The sequence below is a fragment of the Pipra filicauda genome, unplaced genomic scaffold, assembly GCF_003945595.2.
Source record: "Pipra filicauda isolate LSUMZ 115617 unplaced genomic scaffold, ASM394559v2 scaffold297_size1274073_pilon, whole genome shotgun sequence".
In the NCBI taxonomy this organism is placed as follows: Eukaryota; Metazoa; Chordata; class Aves; order Passeriformes; family Pipridae; genus Pipra; species Pipra filicauda.
The window spans coordinates 160,695-185,828 of NW_024104417.1; the positions used below are offsets into that span (position 1 = coordinate 160,695).

A 25,134-nucleotide genomic window follows, 5' to 3' on the forward strand; every position below is an offset into this window, starting at 1 on the left:
ACAGTTTGTTTCAAAGCAATTACTGCAAAACAATTTGGAATCCAAAACGTTTAGCATTTCCTTTATGGCTCGCCTGTTTGATACCAATCACTACACCACGCACAACATATGGCAACTTCTCTGCAGAACCAAGGCACCCGAATGACCCCAGGAGAAAGCAGCAGCAAGGCTCTCCTTACTCGGTTTTAGTTTCCAAGGACGTGCAAACCGCTGAGCAAGGTTATGTCTGCATATGTAACAGTTATGTTGGCAAGTTAAACTGCCCAACCAACAGCTAGTGACAGCAACTGCAACTAATGATCCAGGGGCTAGCTAGAAAGTTAAAAGACACCCAAAAAAAAAAAAACAAAACCCTAGTGTTTCCCACTGATAATTAAGGGACTACTGCAGACAGGCCTTGAGATCAAAATATTGCTCTCTGCCTGGCCTTTGCCACCCCATGAGCATCCTCTGACGTTACCAGTTACCAACCACACTTGCTAATTGTATTAAATGCTGCCTAAGGTTGATTCTGTGCTTCCAGGAACGTTAGTGAACTAATGCACACCTCAGCTTTCCCCCTCTATAATAATGCTGATGCGAATGCACACAGACATTACAAGTCAGGCCACCACTATATATGTGAGCAGCTCTGAAACTGTGTGGGTGGTGACGGATTTTGGAGCCCACAGGGTAGCGGTGCTATTATTTGCTGGGTGAGTTGTTTGAGGTTGTGTTGTGCCTCATCACATTGGATCCATTTATTTATTTATTTCCAAGCAAGTGCATCCAACAACATTTTTCAAGGGAGCCAGAATTTTTAATGTAAACCCTGCTTTCCAACAACTGAGCTCTAAATACAACAGTAATTATTGTGAATCTCAGGGTAACATACTGAGAGTTGAATGCTTTCAACAGCAGAATAAAAGTGAGCATCTCTCTTCTGATGGTGTTAAGTTCAAGACACATATTTGTGTGGAGACACATATTTGTGTGGAGAAAGAACATTTAGCCAAAATACTTGGGACTATTTTCCTGAAGGCCTTTCTCTATGAAGAGAGCTATGTAGTAGTTCATTTCAGAAAAGCCATGTAGCAGTTCATTTCATAAAAGCCATGTAGCACTGTAAATAAATTGGAAACGGGCTGCAGAAGGAAATGATGAAAATAAGTTAGAAATGGTTTATCTCTCTAATATGCTGGTAATTCACCTGCTCATGCATCAGGATGACCTTTTTTAGTAGGGGCAAAAAACAGGTATTTGTCTAAGAGATTTTATGAGATGAATAAATGAGGTCACCTCACTGGATTGCAGTAATATAGCCTTGTCCTAAGGCATTATTGGATTAGAGTCCAGAGGTCAACAGGAGGCTCTTCACTGGCTACAGCGGTTCTGGAAGTCATTGCAGGAGCCGAGCTTATTAGTTCTTAAGCATTCTGCCAGCATTTTTACTTCCTATAAACTAAACACACTTGCCATTACAAACATCTTATACGGGGCAATGATGACAGCCTCAACCTATGTTCTGCAAATATTCTTTAGCCTTACTGTAAATTTCTCTTAAGGTAGCAAGAAGTCTATAGAGACAGCTGCATACCAAGGGTCTGGTAATTTCCTAGTGTTATTTGCTATTGACTACAACTACCAACATCCAGAAAAGCCTCTAAAGGTAATTCAAAAAAAAAAAAAAGGTGAGATTATGTTTGTTTCTCACTTTTCAAACTCAGGTATCTAAGTATAATGGTTTGTTAAAAAGGCTCTGCTTTGAACACTTTGCTTCCAAATCTCATCCCCACTTGAGGAAGCAATGTATGAATACCACACATCAAAAGGGTTTATGACTTATAGCATTTCTTACACACCTCTTCCCTGGTCAGGCAAGGTCTATTCTCTCCCTAATTTTTTATGGTAATCTCTTACTTCTGACCTATAGTTCTTCTGTCTCCTTCACAGTATTGTTCAGAGCAGGTAGTATTACTTCATGCAAACTTTTCTTCCCTTATCATTCTTAGAAATCTGTTATCTGCGGCACACATTCACAGGAGGAGGTACGGTAGCCTTTTCAGAGCTATCTATTGGCACACGCGTTCTTCTATGTTGCTTTCATTCAGACCTGGCATTAAAATTATTACAAATTTGTAAAGCAGAAAGAGGACTGGCTCAGCAAGTCAATGTATTTTCAACCTCACAAGTCCAACAGTAATGTCCTACAAGTGTAAAAAACAACTTAATGTCTTATATACCAGAAAATAAAATCACTATGCTTTTGTCTGTAAGAGGAACCCTTCAGACCTGGAGTAACTTTGTCCCTGCTTAGGCTTCCTGATTTCCATGTAAGTAATGCTGGTACAAAAATTATCTTTCCAGTTTCTGCTCCTGAAAGGAGCTAGATGTCTAGCAGCCTAGATTTCTCCCTTTTCAATTAATCACCTCCCCACCAGGCTGCCATCTGAGACAAGGGATAACTCCAACTCTGCTGGAAGGCCAATTCTATTACTTGGCTATGAAATAAAACACATTTTCTAAGATATTCTTGTTCCTAATGCTGTCAAAGTTGCTTAAATAAGTGTTCACACATATCATCCACATGTTAACATGCCTCCCATGTCACCACTGCCTAAGCAGACAGAAAGCCCCTCACTTGTAAGATTTTTTAAATCCTGGTCCAGAGCACACTGAAGCCAAGGGGATGTTTTTTATAGACTGGCATGGATCTTGAATCACACTGACCTTGTATGAAGCAAACTGTAGCTATGCACCTGTCATACTCAGTTTGCTGAGTGAACTGCTTTCAATTTAACTTCTGCTGTATGTTATTAATGTGGCATAGTTATTAGCATTTAAATCACCTTGTCTCTTGTCACTTCTATCTTTACATTTCCGTTTTTCCCCACTGAGTATGATTTATAGAAGACTGACTCAGTAGGAAAGCATGTCGTTGTCAGACAAGGATGGAATTGTATTTTTTAGTATCACAGTTTATTTAAGGGACTAGGAATCAAAATGCAACTGACACAGCCATGACAAACGTATGATTAATGTTAGTTATTTTTTCCCCACTGTAATATTTTTCTTTTCACTTCCTCTTTACAAATGCCTGAAAGTACCCACTAATTTTCTGATATCTTTGCTCAAGGAGCACGGGAGCAAGTGCCTATTCTTCTTAGAAAACAAGAGCTTCTTAGTAAAACCGAGTGACTTAGGACAAGGATAAATCTATTTGAGATGCAATATCTAGTGTGGCTGCCCAGCTCAACACTTATGAGTAAGTGGTAGTGTATACCATCCTACTAAAAATGTAATTAGTGATATGCCCTATATAGTGCAGCCTAACACAAGACCGGGGCCTGGAATGTCATAAATACCGAAACATGAGTGCAGAGATTTCCCACACCACAGCGCAGTGGCAAACGAGCACCCTGCGGGGAAAGCTCGGGCAGAGGAGGACTGGGTACGTCAAGCATTGAACATGTTTTCAGTGCAAACGCTGCAAGCGGGGACTGGGAGGACGAAGCGGGAAGGTTGCACGTCAGGGAGATAGGTTCGGGTACCAGGGGTATCTTCTCGGTGCCTATAACAGGGGACAGCCTTAGGTCACCAACACCGCTACGGAACTGCAGCACGGCTGAGGCGCACCGAACACCGGCGGAGGCAGGGGCGCAGCCGGAGCTTCACCTGCTCGGAGACTCGCCGGGAAGTCGCCCCCTCACCGAGGGGGTGCGGAGCGGCTCCCTGCGGGATGCCGCCCTCCTCCCGCGATGCCACGGCGGGGGCTGCCGGCGCCGGGGGCCGAACCGCTGCGGCAGCAGCAGCGCGGCGGGGCGAGGGGGGTCCGCGGCGCCCTTCGGCAGCGGGCGGCGGCAGCCGGGCCGCCCTCCCCACGCCCCGCTCCAGCCGCCGCCGCCGCCACCGGGCTGCACTGCGCTAGGGGCTGCTGCACCTGAGCGGCTGTGTCAGCGGGGGCATAAACCAAAACCAGCCCCCGGCGAATGCATTATGTAATTTGAGATTATATAATCCTGAAATACGAGGGGAAAAAAAAATCCCCAAAACCCGCTGTCCTTCCCCGTGCATCTCGCGGGGGTGCGGGGCAGCCCATGCTCTCGGGCCGCCGCCGGGGCAGGCACGGCGGCACCGGCCGCCCGCTGCCCCCACCGGCGATGGGGCCGCAGTCCCCGCCCGCCACGATGAGCCAGGGCAGGACGACGGGGCACGGTTCGGCTCTACCCGGTTCGGCTCCCCTTCGCTTCCCGGCGGAGGCGCCGAGCCCCGCCGGACCGGCGCTGCGGAAGGGCGGGCGGGCGGGAGGGAGAGGGTCGCTCCCGGGGGAGGCGCTGCCTTACCTGCTCCCCGAAGTCGATGGCGATGTTGGTGATGCCGAGAGGGACCAGGAACCGGATCAGGGGCCAGTAGTTAGTGAGCGCTGGAAATTTCACCATAGTCCCAGCTACGCGGTGACCCGCGGCGCATCTGCCGCGGCAGGAGCCGGCGCGGGAGGACGGCGGGGGGGAAGGATGAAAGGGCACCGGAGGAGGGTGCAAGCGTGTCCCTGTGCGTGTGTGCGGGCGGGGAGAAGGGGGGGGGAGAGATAAGGGCGAGGGAAAGGAGAAGCAGAGCCCCCTAAAAATAAAGAGCCAGGGAGCGGGCGGGGGGCCGGGCCGGTCCCTCCCTGCCCGGCGCGGCGCTGGCTGGGCGGCGGGGCGCGCTGTGCTGCCGCCTCAGCAGGAGACCCGAGAGATCAAGTCCATCCCCGCCACCCTCCTCCCACACAACAATGATCCGCCGCCGCTGCCGCCGCCGCCGCCGCTGCCGGAAAAAAAAAGAGGAGGGACACCGCCGCCAGCCACTCGTGCGGGCAGCGCTGCCATCCTCGGGGCGCGGGGGCCAGGGGAAGGGCCGGGCCGGGCCCCCCCCTCGCCTGACGCTCGCCGGCGGCGGGGCGACGGCCGCGGCGCCGCGCAGGAAAACACCGCCCTCCTCCTACTTCTCCTCCTCCTTCTCCTCCCCGCCGCCGCCGCCGCGGGGACGGCGCAGGCCGCTGTGCGGTGCGGCCGCCGCCGGAGGTGCCCGTGCGGGCCGGCGCGGTGCGGCGCGGTGCGGGGCCGGCGGAGGAGCGGGGCCGGCGGTGCGGTGGGGCTCGGCCGCGGGGACCGCTCCCCGTGTGCGCGGGCTGCCGGAGCACGTGGGTTTGACACACGCTCGGCAGACGGGCCGGCGGGGGAAAGAGCGGCACCGAGCGGCTCCTCCTGACGCCGGAGCGGCCGCGCTGCGCCCCCGCGCCGGGCCAGGCACGGCACCTGTCCCGCATCCTTTGCCCCGCTGGGTCCCGCTGGGCGCCATGGGGTCCCACCCATCTGCGCGCCCTTCGCAGCCGGAGGCAGGGGAAGGCGTTTCCTGGCCGTGGGTTTCGGGCCTTGGGGCAGGGGCACTCGTGGGGCTGCAGGAAAGGTGGGTTTCCTGAACGTGGCGTTAACGAGGATGTCTGACCCATAGCTCTTCTTCTGGTCAAACACATGAAATAAGTAAATAAACGAATGGCGAACGTTTGCCAGTGCAACATCTTCATCTTCCAAGGTCTCTGGGCAAGAGAATGCACTTGTGGACCAGGGGAGCTTGCAGAAGGGTCCTTGCTTCCTCACTGGCAGGGGCACTGGCTGCCTTGAGAATCAGGGCCTTTGACAAACCTTACTCAGCCCTTACACCCCGTCATAAGGGTGGGGGAAAAGATGAGAAAGCAAGCTCCCTTCTGAATGCCTTGCAGAAGTTTCTCAGCATTTTCAAACTTGCAGGGGGGTTTCAAGGTTTCATTGTGATTGAGTTCCTCTGGGGCATTTAGGTTTGTGTTGTTACCTTCCCTTGCCCCCTTTGAGGTCAGTTGGCAAATATTTTGGAAAGGTGGGAACTTTGTGAGAAATCAGGTACCTGTATACAAGTATCTGATCTTCAGGGGAGCAGTGGCCAGCAGAAGAGTGCTGCAAAGCCTCCCTCTCCCAAAGACTCCTGTACTAGAATATTCCTGTGACCAAGCACCATTCCGCGCATTTGGACAGTCAGTAGGAGGTGAGCTCTGAAAATCCCTGGGAGGCAGATGACAGGCTGTGGAGTGGGGCTGGAGTGGAAAAGCCCCTGAGTCCTGAGGTGACTTGGCAAAGTCAGCCTCAGTTGGTGTTGGAGGTTTTTTCCCTCCTACAGCTGGAGTTTGTTTCACCTAGAAGTCCTTGAGCTGGTACAGCCATTGTTGTGAGCACACAAGAGCAAACTCAAACGCTTATAAGAGAGCAGACCTTTATTCATCCCATTGGTCACTTAAAATGCCACAGGCATGATGTCCTGGAGCAGAGGAGGGCAAAGCAGGAGAGGACAATAAACTGAGAAGAAGGAAGCAGGAGTGGTTTGTGATTACCTAAGCCTGTCTTTGGATTAACAGCACCAAGTCTTCATCATCCTAAGGGAGAGCTAATCATCTCCAGACGCGCCAGTGGTTGGTCCATTGGACAGCTTTTAACCATATCCACGATGGGGAACATTCAAGCTCCAGCCACCCAGACTAAACTTGGACTGAAGCAGAAACTCTTGTAGTTGCAGAGGCCTTACGGCAGCTGCCTTGTTTTATTTGTTTGCTTGTGCTGAGCTGAATTACCTGCCAAATTAGACATAACCTGTGTGCACACTTAAGTGTAAGTTTCAGATCTGCATAGCAGGTCTTTTTCTTTGAAGCAAGTCTTGTGACTTTTGAAGTCAAGGCTGGATATATTTTGAAGCATTAATTCAATATTAAATTCTGTCTTCCTGAGAATATGTTTGGTTTCAGATAACTGTATTGCCAGTAAGTAATTTCTTCCTGTTAGGACTAGTTTTTACTGGGAGTGAGGTCATTCTTCCTTGCCATTCTTCCTTGCCATGCCGTAATTTCACTTGAAATTATGGAAGAATATTTTTTATAGGTCTATATTTTTAAATATTTTCTTGGCAAAGTGTTCTTATTTTGTTTCAGTTTAAAGGGATTCTTTTTTTTAAGGGAAAGAAATGTTTAGCACTGTTCTTGAGTCAGAGAAAAGTAAAAGGGAATCCCCAAAGCCACCTGTAAAGATATGATTTTAACTTGCCATTTGAAAATTCCAGATGAGCTGGTATTCAAGGAGTACCTCCTCTTGTTCCTGGCAAAAACAAGCCATCCCAAAATTAAAGCTTCCTGAATCAAAATGTTTGAACACCGAATGTGTGTCTCCAAGTGCTAACTACAAAGCACACATAGTGATTATTTGTCCAAAAATTATGTTCAGTCCTGGAAATACTGAGACACCCAAGTATTTTAATGGAGTATAAGAGAGGCATATCCATCTGGGGGTTTGTTATGTGTTCATAAGGTAGTTGATACTTTTTAACTCCAGCAGATAATGAATCATGTCCCTTAAGTCTGTAATTAATTTCCGTCTGATTGGTCACTTGAGAGCTTGGGCTAGCTTTTTATCTTCCTGCTGCCCAAAGCAATAGTACAGTTTTATTTTAAGAGTAGTTTTACATTTTAATTCCTAACATGTACTGGAATGTCCTGGGCAAATGTTAACCTAGCTGATGGTTTCTTGAGTTCCATATATTAAAATCGTTAATCTTATTTAATAAACTGTTAGACAATGTTTTAGGCTTGTCTGTCTGCCTCCCATTCATGTCTTCGTGGGATGACTCTAGTTCTTGTGTGCTTCTCTTTTACCCCAGGTCATATTTGCTCCTTGAATTCATTACGAAAACAAAATTGTGTTTGGAACCAAAAAACAAGGATGGTTTCACACATCTTGAAGTCAGTAGTTTGCTCAGCTGATGAGCTGAGTAAATAGGTCATTTTAGCTGTATTGGGCAAAAAACAGTGATTAGTAATCATTTCCTTTCTAGCATATTTTCTGTTACACTACATTTCTTACTCGTATACCAAACACTGTCTGTTTGTTTAATAGAGTAATAAAGACACAGAGAGGACAGCAGGAAATAATTACCCATAATCTCTCTGCTTTTTACAGAAAAATTATCTGGTCCAGGAGTATCTCAAATGTAGCCATCTCACTGGAGAAGTCATATGAATAGAGTACAGTGCTGTAACATGTTACAGTGTATAAGTGATGAAACATATTAGAAAACTCCCATGTGCCTGGTAAGGAAATGTGTTAGTAATTGCTACTTAAGCAATAGGGGCAAAGTCTAAAGGTGTTCCCAGTAGCAGATCAAATCAGGGTAGTGCATGTTACTTTTACTCACACAGTTGGAAATCCAACATGCAGCTCAGCACATAGCTTTAACATGTTAGAGTCCCAGTCCTTCCCCTGAGCTTAAAGGGGGCCCCTCATCACAACTCCATAATGGGAATCTTGAGAGAACCCTGCTGTGGTATTGCCTTGCTTCAGAAAGATGCCTCTTTTTACCTTGTCGAGGCTACTACTAATTACCTGCTAGAGAAAATGGGTCTTGGGTTTGTTTTCTTAAATTACTAAGCTTGGGCTTTCCATCACTAGTTAGCTATTTAGCTGTCACCCCTATTTTTTGCAGCTACTGGGTCTCTTCCAAACCTTTTCTTCTACAAAGGAATTTTTTTTTCTTATAGTCTAGTGATTCAGAATCACTCATTGTATAAGAAATTCAAACTAGCAGATAACAAAATTTGTGACCCAGTTGTTCCATAAGAGGACAGATGAACTGGATTTCCCAGCCTGAAGAATGGCCAATGATTCTGGTCTCTGAATGGCCCTGGGCTGGGAAAGAGCAAATGATGACTGTCTTTTCCTACCTATTCCTATCAGATAAAGTGGAAGGACATCTCCACAATCATGTTCTGCTTCTGTCTTGAGTTATTCCTCCCCTAGCAACAGCTGCCTCTTGCAGACTTAACTTTTAAGCTGGAACTGAATCTGATGCATATTTCCATCTCTTTACACAACAGTAATTAAAACAATAAGATTGTCATTTAAAAATGTTGTCAAATTATGACTGAATGTTACTGAAGGAATGCTCAGAATGTGAGTCTTGTGTACGAAGTGGAAAAATACTCTCCTATTTAGTGCTGAGGAATAGAAATAAAAAAATCTTCTACACATTCATTTTTTTTTAGGAGACTGGCCAGACACAAAGCTCAGTTTTAAGGAATTTTCATGACCCAACAACTGAAGATCCCTGGGACCCAAGTTCTGCAGAAAGCCTGTTTCTAGGAAAAATGTACGCTCAGCCTCTTCTTTTCCTGCAAAGGAGAGGGCAAAGAAGAGCTGGATGCACAACACTTTCTCTTACCGTGTGTAAACTAAGCCTGAATCACACTCAGTCACTGTGAGTTGTGCAGAAAGCCTTCATCTCAGAGGGTTAGTGGAACTCTCTTTGTTTCACTCCTCATGCATCAGCCATAGGATCAAGGGGCACTATGTTCTTGGGCTGTGTGCCTGGCCATGACTTCTAGGCTCTTGCAGTTCATGACTGGAAGGACTACAGAAATGCTTCAAGAGAAGTCTGAATATTTATATAACATTTTATTCTGTGAATGGGTAGAGTTAAATTGAAAGATCAGAAAACAGCCAACGGAATCGGGTTGTCAGTCAGACAAGTGTCCAGCTAATACAGTTCTGATTTAGCTGCAGCTCTGTGTGAAAAATAAAAATGGTCTTTACAACCTATGTCCCCTCCCTAAGGCCAGTCTGCTCCGTACACAGCTGGCTTGTCAAGTTAGATGATAAGGATGGTGCCCCTGCCGTAAACCCATGTCTTTCTTTCTTTGGCTGGCACAAGTGCACTGGCACCTTCAGGCAAAATTGTTTCCCAGCCGATGAAGCAGAAGAAGTCTTCTATTAATGCTTAAAAGACCAAGATAAAAATAATGTTGGGTTTCAGTGGCACAAGGAGACCTGTGTTGCTCAGAAGTGCCTGACATTTTTCAGGTGAGAATCAAAGGCCTGTCTCTGGTCTCCTGCAGCAGAGGACTTGTTCAGAATATGCCTTCTGCCACAGGTCACCCAGGAGTGTTGGCTCCGTATTCCCCATCTTCACAATGGTGTCTGCTCCATGGCTCACTCGGGCTCATGGCCTGGGGTAATCCCAGCTGTATGCATGACTTGTGGCGCTGGCCTTAATAGTGTTATTTGTTCTTTGGGCTTGTGTTCTGAGTCCAAAACTGTATCTTCTTCTGAGGCAACCTGGGGCACATGACTCTGCAGGAGCTCCAAAATGAGAGAGCTGGTGTGAGCAGCTGGTCTCAAGCTGTTGGCGGGGGATACACAGGGATGCCCAGTTGCAGCCCTACTCACTGAGGCAACGCTGTGCCATTTCTTAGCAGGTTAATCCAAACAACTCCTTCCTCAGTGTTGCAGTGATGTTAATGTAAATATTGCATTGCAGAAGGCTAACTGGACCAGGCGCTTCCTGGTTTAAAGATTTCTCTCTCAAGCGCTTGTAGCATGGCATCTGGGATCCTGAGGGACCAGAGTGCTGATGAACCGTGCATGCTACAGAGGGAATTGCATTGTCCTAGCACCAGGCCTGAGGCTTCAGCATTGTTTCATGATCGGAGGAAGAGAAACTTTCTCATCATCAAAGCAAACATATACAAATATTGCATTTTCTCAGCACGGGAGAAATTAAGTTTTTAAACACAGGGCAGTTTTGTGTGTTTTGTGTAGGTTTTTACCTTGCCTAATTTCTAAATAACAGTTTATTTAATGATTATAACTTAGGCATTCAAACATCTTGAAAAAAATGCAAGTAATAATTTAAAATATTTTCCAGAACTTATTTCTATAAAATAAATTAAAATCTAGTTATGTGGATTTACCTGGAATTCAGAACTCGTTTTTAAATTTACATTTTACATATTTGCTTCAGGCATTAGGATATACCAGGACTTTCTGCAGTCTGTTTGATTCTCACTAAAACGTCTACATGTAATATCACTTGCTGTGCTGTATATGAAATTTAATAGCACACAAAGTCACCAGTGATTGTAAAGGTCAATCTTTATGGCTTTGTGTATCATTAAAACAATCAATACTAGACTTCAGTTGTCTGTGGAGTTTACTGATGTAATTGAACGCCATTTAACTAAAACTTGTAGGAGGTGGTGGTGAATTTGCATTCTAAACTCATATTCTATGTTCTTTTGTGATGAGCTCAGTAGTTAGATTAATTGTTTAAATGTTTCAAGAGCACGCATTTATAAGTTTGCAATACTTCACCCTCTCCAGTTTTATTTAGAAGGAGCTCACTCCATCCTAAATATGTGTCTTGCCAAATATGTATCTTGCCATATATGGCTTCTGTGTTGTCACAGCAAACGACAAAATAGCCTCTGTATAGAACCTACAGTAAACTAATGAATAATCAATGTATTTGTGAAAATACTGTAATATGCAAATGCATAAGCATTATTTATTAGTGCCTGTATGGCTGAAAATGCTATAGTATATGCATGCCTAAATCCAATATTTCTCAAGTGTAAATTTCAGCAGAAGATCTCTCAGTGATAAATTTTGTATTTACCAAGTGCAATAGGACAAGGGGTAAGAGTTTTAAACTAAAAGAGGGTCAATTTGGACTAGATATAAGAAAGAAATTTTTTTACAATGAGGATGATGAAACACTGGAGCAGGTTGCCGAGAGAGGTGGTGGATGCCCCACCCTCCCCCTGGAAACACTCCTGGTCAGGCTGGATGGGGCTCTGAGGAACCTAATCTAGTTGGAGATGTCCCTGCTCATTGCAGGGGGACTGGACTAGATGATCTTTAAACGTTTCTTCCAACCCAAGCTATTCTGAGATTCTATGAATCTATGATTTAAAGATGAGCTTGATTTAGATAATATTCAAGTACTTTCTGGTACTTACTTTCAAGTCTGCTATGAGAGCACCGATAAACTTGCTAAAGGAGCGTAGAAATCTTCTTTTTCGTGAAGGATGATAAATGACATAACTATTGGCATTCTTCCTTCTCCCAGTGTTTTTTCTGTCAATTTTTTCTCTAGTTTCAAACCAGTATTATGAAGAGGCAAAAGAAACAAGGCACAGTACTGGCTGTCATTTCCATGCGAACATGAAATATCTGAGGCAGGATTCTCTCAAAAGCCCCCTGCCTTCCCTTCTGGATATTTCGTTAACAGAATTCCCATTCTTCCTAGGATATGGAAAACTAAATGTTTTGATTTATGTTACCAAACTTTTGTTTTCTTATTTCTTTGGGTGCAGTGCAATGAGTTTTTTAATCCCGTCAGACTCCAGATCTATACTTATCATCTAAACGAGGTGCATTTGTATCCTAATATAGTCAAAGAACTATTTCTTGCATGTAGGTGGATCAAGATTCTTATTAGCTGAAGCACACATAGTGCTAAGATAAGCCTAAAAAAAGAACGCTGTGATATACTCTTTTCTGCCTATGAGAATTCAGATTAATGTGTTATTATCTTAAATTGCAAAAAAGATCTGTCATATACAATGGAATAAAACAGAACTGATTTACTCAGTTACTACTGAAAGTAAAAATTGTGTGTTGAATGGATTTCTTACTAAAACTGTCTAACAAGTGTGTTGTCTCAGTTGATCATAAACCACAAGGAATTTGGTGTAGACAAGCTCCAGACCCACCAATGTATTCAGCAGTTGATGACCACATTTTCCTTTCCTTTCTAGAAAAAAAGCCTTCTGGAATTAAATAAATACGTTGAGAAGAACTGCATTAAACATGGGTCAGTCTGGAACAAAAACTGATTTGATGAGTAAAATCCCATGGCAATAATCAGCCTCTCTCACATCTAAAACATGTTGCAGTCACTATTTAAAGTACAACAATAAGACATAAACTCTGTGAGTCAGAGTTCCTCCCATCAGAATTAACAAGTTTGGGCTGCCAAGGCCTAAACTGGAAGAGGGTGGTTCAAGTTTCCCTAAAGCCATAGGTATGAGGAAGAATGAGGGAGAGACCTGTTGTCCCATTTTGGTCATTCTCTGTTCTTTCTAATATCTCAGCATCTTTTAGCAGGCTGAACAGGGCTGTAACCTGTGGAAGTGAAACACAGATTTTTCTCCATCCTCCATCCAGCAGCTATGCTATGAATTGGTGGAAAAAGAAGGCGAGAGGAGGTAATAGAGAAACCACATATGACAGGGTGGGCTTGATGTGTTTGAGAAACCTTTGTAGTTATGGAAGGAGCTGCGAGTGCTCCTCCCTTACAACTTGGCAGCTGGATCAAGCTGGCCAGATGCATCCCACCCTGAGATGCCAAAGAGTTGTACAAAGAGCAATTGCTGTGCTCTGGGTAAGGGGAATGAGGATTTGCTGGAAGCAGTAGTGGGAGAGCACAAGGGAGTCTAAGCGAGTCTTGCACTTGGAGCAGGGCTTGTTGGGCTAGTGGCAATGACACCAATGACACCAATAACTTCACCTTCGGCCTCTGTGGGTGGAGTTCAGTGGTGAGAACAGCCTGTGCTGTGCTTTATTGCTTCTGCTGTGAATTTATAGCATGGCATCAGGGTAAATATTTGATTTTGACCAAAGGCTCTTTCCTTTACTGAATATAACGGCATTACCTCTTAGAGTCTGGAATCAGAACCTGAGTAGCTGATGAGGCTAAAGGTCTGAAACTTGGCAGGGCAGGGGAGCGGCAGCATCTCATGGGGATGTAGGGGAAAACAGCAATTTGTGGACATCTGTCCAAGAATATGTGAAAGAATCTGCAGGAAGTCAGGATTGCTTTGATGGTGGGTAATGCCTTGGTACCTTACTGTTTAAGATCAGCCCTGTTGAGAAGAACAGATGTAAATTTGCTGAAGGATGCTGTGGTGCTCACTGTAGTCTGCAGTTTAAAATGTTAGAGTCTTGGTGGTGGCAAGAAGGTTTTTTCCTTGTTTGTTAAAGGACAGGAAGAGACTTCATGTAAAAGGTTACCTGTTTTGAAATACAGATTCTCTGAGGAGGGTATCTGCCCTCAGTCTCTTGATGAAGGAGCTGTAGGACACTGAAACCATTGCTGTAACAAACAGCCAGCAGTTAGCAAGGATTGCTGCTGATCCATACAGGCAGCAGATGTCCCAGACACTTAGGTTTAGTGCCTGAATTGTATGGAGGCCTCTCTTCCCAGATGGATTAGACAGTGCAATCCTCAAAACCAAATATCCATCTAAGGAAACAGATTTATTTCTCATTCACCTGAAATCTGCTGAGTCTGATGTTCATCAGCATGGTCCCACCAGAAAAAGAAATCCCTTTCTATCTACTCAGTGTGAACAGTGGCAGACTAAGCTAGGACTTTTGCCAGTATACTCTGAAGGATGTCAGTCTCATCTGCTGTTATTTTTTCAGGTTTTGCCAAGTTTGTGTTTTCTCAGTAAAGTCTGGTTTTCTTTCAAGCAAGAAGCTATTTGTCATTTTTGAATGTCCGGACAATAAAATTTCGTTTACAATTCCCAAATGCCTAACTGCTAATCCCTGGAGAATTTGGAAGATTTTCTGAGACTTTTTCTCCTCTGGCAAAAATTAGTTGAAACTGGTTGAGTAGCCTAAAGAATGTCAGGCAAGGACAAATAGATGGACTGGCAAACAGCAGAGTCTCAGTCTGCCTCATGTGCCTAGGAAACAATTAATCATGTAAATATGACCTGTAACAAGTGTGCCTTCAGCCTGAAAATTTTATTGGCCAATAAAATGGAAAAAAAAAAAAATGTCTTTCCCCCCATTTTTATCAGGTATTTTATGTCTGATTACTAACCTATGCAAAATCCATGGAAAAATTCAAGTTAGGTTTTTACAAATGTGTAATGGATCTCTATGAGCTTTTAGTGCAGATAAAAGGCTTAAAAAAAAAACCCCATGAACATTGTTTAGCTGACATGAGGCCCTGGGAATACAAAGTTAGAATCAGTGCTATGTGCCTAAAGATTAATCTCCCTGTTAAGTTTAAGCATTCTTTGATTCACAGCATGTAAACTGCCTAAACAATTTCTTTTAATTCAGGGCTTTGTAGTGGAAGATGTTACAAGTACCATGAGAAAATTTTACAGGCTCAGGTTCCTGCCATTTGATCTTCCAGCTCTGAGTTGAGCTCCTGGGGGTTCAGACATCCTTTGGACAAAGTGATGAGGTTCCAATATGTGCCCTGAGGTGAAACTTTTTGCATAGTGCCCAGTCTTTAATGTTGTAGAGTGTTGTACTTATATATTTTGACAAATTTAGTTGAATCTTAATTATTTATATAGCTTCAGAATGTGAAGTGATTCATTTCTGCAAAAATAATTGCTTCTGTAGCGTGAGAGCAAACACATCATAGTGCTGCCTTCAAGTCTGTGACAAATTAAGACATGTCACCAATGAGCCAGCAATTGCTGCTTGTTCCCACTGGGGGGTATCTTAGTTTTTATACTTACAAATTTTAGTATAGAAAAATAATGCTTTTTATCTTATTTTATCATGTAATGCATGCAACATTTCAATTATTCTCTTAATAGTCACTGTACTACAGTCATCTCTCTGTGTGAGAATTTGCATGAGTGGAGGAAAGGAATTCAGTGCTATGGGATTTCTCTGTCACTGTGTGTTCATGTTCCGCTGCTGGTGGGTTCTGTGGCATCAGTGGAAATCAGGATGAGCAGAGTGATTGTTCCTTCTGGTGCTTTTTTTGTGTGGTTTTGCTGGGCTTTGAGTTTTTCTCCTGGGCATGAAAATAAGCACTAAACTGGGCTAGGAATGTTCACCACTATGGAACGGCAGTTCCTTACTATGTTTGATAACTAATGTGACAGAAAAATCCCTCTAGTAGCTTTGTGCTGAGCTTGTAGGCTGATGAGAAGTAGTTATATGCAACATTAAGTTTGGGGCTGATCACTTGCTAATAGTGATCAGGTTCCCAAAATCTGCTTTCAGATTCGGGCTGATGATATTGTTCTATGGAGTCTAGTTTAGCTATTGTGAGGGAAATCCATAATTATCAAGTTTTGGTATTTGTGTGTGTGTATGTAATTTTCAGACAGACTTGCTGCTTGATTGCAGAATTTGACTTTAACTTTTATCATTTAATTTAGTTCTTTAAATGATTGACCCTGAACTCTCTCTATACAGAACACATTATCACTGAGGTACTCTGGAGATGCAGGTGTGCCTGTGCCTGAAGGAGACTGAGTTGATATATATTTCCTAGTTTTTTGCTTCTTACAGTCCCCCTTACCACACTAAATAACTTGTTCTTTAGAAATGGATCTTTATTTTGCTATTCTATCAAGCAGTATTTTTGTAAAAAAATAACGTGTTTAAGATTTCCTTTTCAACAGCAAATGAGTTGTAGCCAATAACCAGTTCTTTATTAACTAACTGCAAAATCTTTGTTATGTTTTGAGTTCAGAAATATTTACTAACATATACCAAACACCTCCATCTGATTCCCACATCTTCCATGTGTGGATACAGAACTGGTTAGGTCATTCAGGGGTGCTGGACTTCATGAAAGAATCTTTACTGATGCCCCTAACTGATGACACCTGACTAAACTTTTTGGTATATTTTTCAGTAGATCTGGCACTTCCAGTCCTATCAAAATTCATTGAACAAATCTTGATATTTCTTTCTAACATCTCATTATCCCTCATGCACATCTGGACATCTCTGGAATGCAGACATAAACACACAAACCCCACAATATCTTATTTTTATTTGTACATATATATTGAACTGAATTTCTTTGGGTACTTCTGGTATTTAAGCAATAGCACACATAAACTGTAGTTTCTGTTTAATTTTTAAATGACAACATATAAATGAAGATGTTTGCAATTTTGCCCCCAAGGGATGCTTTTGCTTTGTCAACATAAAGGTTTTATTCTGCTGTGATCAGCAGTTACCTTGATTGTGTCTGTTTTTACAGCATAATGAGGTACGATGAATTTTAAAATGAACTTCTCTTTTCATTATCAAATTTGTCTTATGTCTAGGAAAAACTTCATTTGTTGAAGGATAGATGCCTTTTTAGTTCAGTTTGCTAATGTAGCATATGGGAAATTTTGAAATTTTGTGATAGCCTTTCTTGGTAGTAATCTTCCAATTTTGGTTGCAGCCATGGCTATCACTGGAGGCTTGAACTCTTGTGGCTGTCTGGACCAGAGACGGTAATCTTCCCAGGATATGGGTGAAAACAAGAGGTTTGGTGTCTCTAGTCTATGAAATTGTTTGCTTGTGCAGGAAACACCACGGGCTGTTAAAACTGCTATGAGGACATTTGACCTAGAGTTGTCCTTCAAATGCTGAAGCTGTTCCAAACTTTTCTTCCATCTAGTTGTTTCTGGCAAAATGTCAGAAAGCACTGCATTTTTTGGCTACTTTTGCAGTAAAGCAGAGGATACCTTTTGTTTAAAGGTAGTGGAGTCCAGGGGATAAAATACAGAGGTGCTCCCCCAAGGTGGGGTTCTCTCCATTTTCTGAAAATGCAGGTTCTTCTTCACAGTCACAAAAGTGATCCCCAAAACTTATGAGTTAGTGGAAACTTGTTCCCAGTGAGGTCTGTAAATGTTTTGTACTGTACAGAAAGGGTCCACTGGTTCTGTTACTCACCATTTCCCAGAGCAAGTCTGTCTTCCTTCCGGAGAGAAAAGATATGGGATTTGGGGAAGAATATACAATACCCATCTGGGGCTTAATGCAGATATGAGCAATGCAACCTCAGAAACACAGCGAAGGGACTGAAGCAGCTAAATTCAGGGTAGGTGGGTGAAACCAACTGTGTACTGAATTGATGGTTTTATTTCAGCCCAAGGCCATCCTGCATGCAGGGAACTTCAGCCAATCAGTCATAGTGTTCATCTACTGGTTGCACTTTGTGCAGCAAGCACTTTAGATTTCTTATTTGTTTTCAGAGGATATTAGGCTGCCTGTGCCCTCTTCCAGCACCTGATTCTAGTTTGGCAGATCCCTTGTTGCAAGGTAGCATTTGCCAAGAGTAACTTATTTATTTCACGTCTCAGAATAAGTGAAAAGACTAGTTTTTCCAGATGCAGTGTGAAATGTAAATACACTCATTAGTGAGGGACTGCCAGAATGGCCCTCAGCCTGGGGAGCCAAACCTCTGGGAGGGGCTCCAGCACAGGGCTCTCCCCTTGATACCACTTTATCAAAGGTAAATAAGCTGAGATTTGCTATCTGCTGAACATGCTTTGTGACTATTAATTGAATAGAGATTTAAATGTAAAAGATTTTTAATCTTTTACAAATCACTGTTAATCCATCCTGTTTACACTTCCATGCTCTAAGCAGGAATAATTCTTATTAATCAATACACCCATTTGCTGTTTTACTATGGCAGGAAGCAAGGATTTGCTGCCTGCATACTTTATGCATAGGGATACCACTACTGGGATCCCACGAGTCTGCATCAGAGGGAGACTGGGAGCTAAAGGAGCCTTGCCGTTAAGCAGATTAACAGTGATTTCTTCAGTCTGACAGCAATTGCATGTAACTGATTCTGTGCTTTGCAAGATGATACTTCATCAAATAAATGCACTGTCAAAGTTAATTAGTTACATTTTTGTTTTGCAATTTACCTCCATGATGACATCCTGCTGCTAATGAAAAGTGCTCCAAAAGAAGATCATTTGTGCTTTAGCTGGTGGATTTTATGAAAACATGAAAAGGAATATGAAGGCTATATATTTGATTTTACTTCATTGGTTGGTGCTGACAATATAAATGTTATTTAAACTTTTTGGAGATTTTGACCAAGCTGGCAACTTTCAGGAGTCTGTCAGCTGTCTTCACTTGATAATGTCTCCTGCTCTTGTAGTTAAGACATGAATGCATGGAAACCTCTGAACTGTGATCATTACAAGAATGACCATTGTGTCATGTATTGCTTGTGATATTCCTTTATGTTCTATTCTTCAGGGTGCTTATCTCTTATTCTGTGAAATTATATAAAAAATTGGGGCTGAAGCAATGGCAGTGAATGAAGTTAAGGTGCTCATCTGTCTGTCAGATACCATTTCTATCAAAAAAACCCACACTGAGCATTTATTTCATAGGTGCCAAAATGCTTGGCAAGGGCTTCAGTAGAAACATCTGCATATTCACAACACTTTGGGCCATCTTTCTAGAGATGGAGACCCTATCAGCTCAAGGAATGAGATAGATAATGTCTAGAGGAAAATTCCCACCACTGAAACATGGTGATTTTTCACTTTTTGCCTGAAATACTATAGACCGCATTCGTTGAAACATTTAACAGCAATGCAAATATATGGCAGCAATTATAAAAAGAATTATAGCATTATAAGGATTGCACTTATATTGCTTATCTTTCAGCAACATAAAAGTGTAGAAAGGCCTTCTTTTGAGATGGAGGATGTAGTACAAATTTACTGAGACAGTATAATTGCTTCATTTTCTTCAGAAGTCTGAAAAGTAGCTTATACTAATAATCATCATCAGCTGAATTGTTGAAGAATTGTGTTGTGCTTTTATCTGCAGCTAAAATCATATGTGCCATTTTACAGTTGCGAAATCTGTATTTTATGTGTGCTGCCAACAAAGGCTCTGATAGTGCAAGCCTGAGAGGTTATTCCTTGGCAAAACAACATCACATTGATGCAGGTCATGTCAAATGATAATAGCTTTTATGGTGTCTTGTAGTTTTGTATATTTTAGTTTCTTTTCCTTTATTCTGGTGACAGGAAACACCTAGGCTAATAAATGCCTTACTAACAGAATAAGAGGAATCACTGAAAGTTGGGTTCTGAGTTCTCTCAGGATTATTTAAATATTCTAGGCAAAAACCTTCAGCATTATTGAGGCTTTTTTTTTTTTTTTTGAAACAGCACTGTTCTGGGAGACATCTCTGCCAATATCTCATGTATCCCTGGCACTCACATTCAAAAGCAATTGGGACAAGAATCTAGACAGGGCCTGGCTGTGGTGTCAATATGATAGATCAATTTCTATTCTCCAAACTGAGAGGCGTGTGTTCAGATGAAAATTGTTCTACCCTTCTCCTCAGATGGTGGAAGGAGATAAGCAGTTCAGGTAGGGACTGAATCACCTTTTTGAGGTTCATGCTTCACCCTGATTATTATCTAGAGATAAGGGAGTCTTGCCGTCTTAATTATCAAGGGTGCAGTCACACCTTTCTGTTCGTAGTAGGGTATTACACTTACATTCAAAATCTGGGGTTTCTTTTTATTTCTATTTTTAATCAGCAAGTTCTTACTGTACCATTGGAAAAAAATTAGTTGTGAAGAGGGTGAAGATGACACTGAATACCTAGAAGTTCCATGAGGGAAATAAACTGGGCTCTATGGTGAATCTCAGCAGCTTGTTTGTTCTGGGAAGCATCCTCCGTCAAGTGGACAGTTTTCCACTGTTTTGTTTTTTAATGGGGTGGCCACATCCTCCCCATTTACCCCCTGCTGCCTTCACCCCTTGCAAAACTGCTTTGACAGGGTAACCCACAATTACCAGAAGCAAAGACCCATCATTATGTTTCCATCAGACTGTGCAAATACTCATTTTAAAACACAGGAAGTCCCTGTGTTGTTGCCTAACTACATTCCTTAGGGAAGAAACAAACAGGCAGGGGTTAAAATCTAGGTGACTGATGATACCATCTTGACAAGCTTGGTTTCTATGCCAGTAAATTTTAAAATGTGGTACAACTGCATCCTCTTGCTTTTCCTGAGACAGTGAGGTAACTGTCATGAAGATCAACAATCAGCTCTCCCAAAACAAGGTGCAAATTTTGTTCTGTAGTTTCAGTATTCAAAAGAAATAAAAAGCATTTCTACGTCACTTTCATTGATTATGATTGCTATCTACACATGCCGTTGATGTTCGGCACCAAAATACTGAGTCAATAGCTTCCAGCAAAAGTGAATGCTTTCTCAATGGAGTTGATGCCTTAAGCCCCTAATGTTTTTTTATTTTTCTAATATTTCTAAGACTTGTAAGTTTTACAAGTAGTGGAAGTAGATTTTAAAAGCAGCAACCCCCCCCCTTCTTTGTCCCTTGTCCCTTTCCCTTTCTCTAGCACCCTTGTTTACACATTCCTTAACCCTCTTACCCCGTTCTATGCTCCTTATATCAATCCTACCCCTGAATACAGCAGAGATGTTTAGTCTTTTGTCAAGGCAAGGCCTAGATTGTTGGCAGAACAGCATATCAGGGCCTAAACCACAGAATACGGTCAAGAATTAGGTAACTATGTACCCTTTGTGCTCTGATGAAGAGGAAAGTGGGATGAACACGGGGTCCCAAAACCCCCAGACCCATTTCTCAGGGGTGGACCCCGGGGTGGACTAGAGTAAAGGCCCCAGGGTGGACACATCTGGGATTGGATGGATGGTATTATAAAGTGTAACATCTCAGGCACGGCCGGCGGGCATTGTGTAACATCTTAGCCTTGGCAAAATAAACCCTTTCTCATCTCACCCCTAATTAACTGCTCTGGAGATTTTTTTCAGCATCAAAATTTCACGGCAACAGTGTGTTTATTTGTTCACTATTTTTTTTTTTTTTTACAAAAGCCTTCCTTTACAGATCTGTCACTCGTCAACATATGGCTATAATTAGCGTTTATGTAGTTGGAACTGATGGGTGGCTTCAATCAAGCTTCAGGAATCTTCAACCTTGTAACTAGGGACAGAATCTGGATTGATATGTGACTATTACAAGATGCATACATTTGTAGAAATCTTATGGTGGATTAAACATACAAGCACAAAACATGCATGCTTCACTTTCTGTCCCACAGTGGTTAGAAACAGGAATTCCCAAAGACACTGACCTTCAAGTATTGGACTATTTAAGCTGAAAAAGCAAAACATATGTTTTAAATGGATTCTTTTCTAACAGAGGAAGTGATTTTTTTTCTTGTTGTACATTCAATAGGGGTTATTTTAAATTAAAAATACTTGGGAATGCTATCCATCCTATCAATTCTATGTGATATTCAGCTACTGTAGTGGTTGTGGATGCATGCTCCATACCAAATTGCTCCACAACTTGCCAAAGTAATAAAAGAAAAATTATATAAGGGGACTAACCAGGGGACCAGGTGGGACAGAATAGTCTTTCCTGACCTTGGCATCTGAGAAGGTTTTTTTAAAAATCATAATCTGGGCCGAAACTTACTATTGGCCTAAGCATATATGTTCTCTGAACATCAGTTAAAAAGAATTTTTTCATGGTTTTTTTTTTTTTTAGTGACAAATTTTCTCCAAGACTAAAAACCAGCAAGGAAAGCAAACCAGACTAGAACAATAGAAAGGCTGGAGCAGCTGGCAAAGTTCTGTGATCATAGGTACAATATTATTTTCCTTAGGGGTGTGGGTGTGGAAGAAGGGTAAACTACCTTGTTTTTCCGTTGTGATAAATTTTCGGGAAGACCTGAGCTACTGGAACTTCTTTTTTATGGTAAATTTAGCAATCGTGAAGTAGAGTCATCCTTCCTGACTTATGATGTTGAAGTGCAAATATCAGCTCTTTATTCTCCTGGAGGTCATACGACTTGAGAATTGCTATGAATGTTGGCTTCTCAGACCAAAAAGAACAAACAGAGTGTTTTCCACTGAAAGGCCATTGGGTTCACAAGATAGTTAAGCTCAATAGAGTAAAAACTGCTGCAGTCGTGTCATGTTTCTTTGCATAACTTTATGCCTCACATGGTCTCTTAATACTGTGAATGCAGATAGATTTTATCAGCTTTGAGTAGCAGGATGATATTTCATTTTCTCTTACTATTATAGACATTGTAATGATTTAGTCCTTCTACTTATGTTCTGGTTAATTTTTTAGGTTCAAACTAAGTTTCTATCTTGAAATAAAATGGAGGAAGCCTGAAGCAATGATTTAGTATCCACACACTGTATGAGAGTCATGGTCAACAGTGGTATACCAGTATGAAACAACCATCACGAAGTTTTCATATGTGATTACTTCAGTAGCTCCCAACATTTGGAATAAGAAATAGAGGCAGCATATCTGATAAGATCTGCTAGATAAATGTGTAGTTCCTAATGATTACTAGCATACAGTCTACTTAAGCTCAAAACCTGTGATGTGTTTGACAGCCAAACCTCTTCTAGAAAAGAAGGAAATATACAGCTCTCTTTAGTAGAGGCAGCAAAGTTCAGTGGTAACTTGATCACTGTGTAAATGTCTGGCATTTCCTTCTATTCGAGGAAAATTGCATGGTACACATTTACTCTCAAGACAATCCATCAAGAGGCCTACATAAGCCAAGAGAGTATGTTCATGTCAAATATTTCACCCACAATTCTTATTTTTCATTCTGAAGCTTGCTTAAGAGTAGCATAAAGTGGATATGTGTGGGTGTGCAGGGGAGAGGAAGGCTTTCCTAGCTGAGAGCCACACATCTGGAATTCTCTCTCCATAGTCATAAACTGGCTGAGTAAATATCCTGTGTGGGATCCTTCAGAGAAAAACTCGAAGATCTCTTCCTTTTCTCTTTATCATGGTTTCCCTATAATTGTTGTTTTATGTGGGTTTGAGGTAAGAGAAAAAGGGGACAGTACTTTGTTTTTAGAGGGCCTTTCAGGTGCCACTCTGAGTCTCCTGACATAATTATTTTTATGTTACACAGGTTGATTAGTTGGTGAAATTCTAGCTAGTAGTTACTGAGGAAAGAGAAGTTTTACGAGAAAGGTTGCTGTTAACTTTGAAGGAAACTACAATAGTCTGAACTTTCACTATGTTTTGCATGGCCATCTCAGCAATGTCTCACATTCTGGCTCCCAGAGGATGTCTGGAGAGTGTCTGCTGGTCACATGTCATTCTCCCCTTCTGCTGACATAAACCTGGAGTCCTGACACTGAAGTCACTGCATGTTTGTGCAATCTGTGCTGTTTAGAGTCTTTATCTAAACCCTACATTCCATGTGTATGTGTTGAATAGGAAGATAATAAGAATAAAATCTTATTCTCCTTACGTTTTCCAGTCTGTTGGGTGAACAACTTAGTTCAACTACTGACCTGAGGGTGTCTAGGTTGTTTTTCCTCTTGTGATTAAGTGGCAAGGTGAGTTTGTATTGCCAGAAGCATAGCTGCAACACAGGGAATGGACAGATTAAGAGTTTTGTTTTGCAGACAGGCCAGACTTATTTTTGGTGGCTTTGGCTTGGTCATGTTTCAGAAACCTCACTCGTAAGAGTTTTTCCTGCCTTCAAAACCTCACTTGTTTTAACAATAACAATAACAAATTATAAATGTCCCCATCTGTAAGAGAACTAACTCGATCAAATTGAAAGGCTCATGTTACCCAAGACATAGGGAACAGTGTGCTTGAGTGCTCTGCAAACATTGACCAGAGACATTGCTCTTAGGCCCTGTGAAGATTTCTAGACAGCAGAGTACCTGTGGGTGCAGAATTTCATGAAATAGCCATCTTTACGAGTAACGTTAGAAGTAGGATTGATTCTAGGCTGGTTTTTAGGCTGCTGTTCTTAGTTTCCTTGCAGGTGGATAGATGGCTTACATATAAACCTAATATTTCACCTGGCACTGCAGAAAGGCTGAACAGTAGACAGTACTACCATTTATAATTTGCTTCCAAAACTGGTCTATAATTCTACAGTTCTATAGTTTCTTTCTTCTGTATTGTTATCTGTCTAGTTCCTACCAGAACCTAAGTTATATGGTATAAAGTGACTTAAGCCCTCAACAGCATAATCTTCCTGCTTTATATTAGGCTGCACTGAAACCCTATTTGTGTATGGAGCAGGAAGAGAGTTACAGACACACACCCCCACTGCTGATTTGAGGCATGTGACTAATATACCTTAATGAACAGAACCCTTGTAGTGGCTTAAAAACAAAGGCCTCAGGCTTAAAACCTGTCAATCTGATATTCCTTTATAATGAAAAAAAAATTATTTGATTTTGCCTATGTTTGTTGTAGAAACGATAAATACAAAAAAGTATTTGGTAGGGAAGGAAGACAGATAAGATATATTTCATAATAGAATAATAATTTTAAAAATACAGCAAAAGGTACTTAAATCTGAAGCTCTGTTTTCATTGTATTTTACTGTCTAATGAATCAGAAATAAGATGTGTTATTTTATTGAAAATATAAAGTAAATCTACAAGGAGCAATGTTATCCTGTTAGATTTATTCCTCTGAACACAACCAAACAGCTCACGCTGAGTAAGAC

General features: G+C 42.2%; 1 protein-coding gene across 1 annotated transcript in view; it reads right to left on the bottom strand.

The window, feature by feature from the left end:
* The window catches only part of ANKH (ANKH inorganic pyrophosphate transport regulator), a 104,811-nt gene extending 99,927 nt beyond the window's left edge, over window positions 1-4,884 (bottom strand). The window contains exon 1 of the mRNA XM_027739006.2: window positions 4,323-4,884. Within this exon, the coding sequence (XP_027594807.1) occupies window positions 4,323-4,418 (96 nt within the window). The 5' untranslated portion in view covers window positions 4,419-4,884. The remainder of the gene's footprint in view (window positions 1-4,322) is intronic.
* Window positions 4,885-25,134: the final 20,250 nt, after the last annotated feature.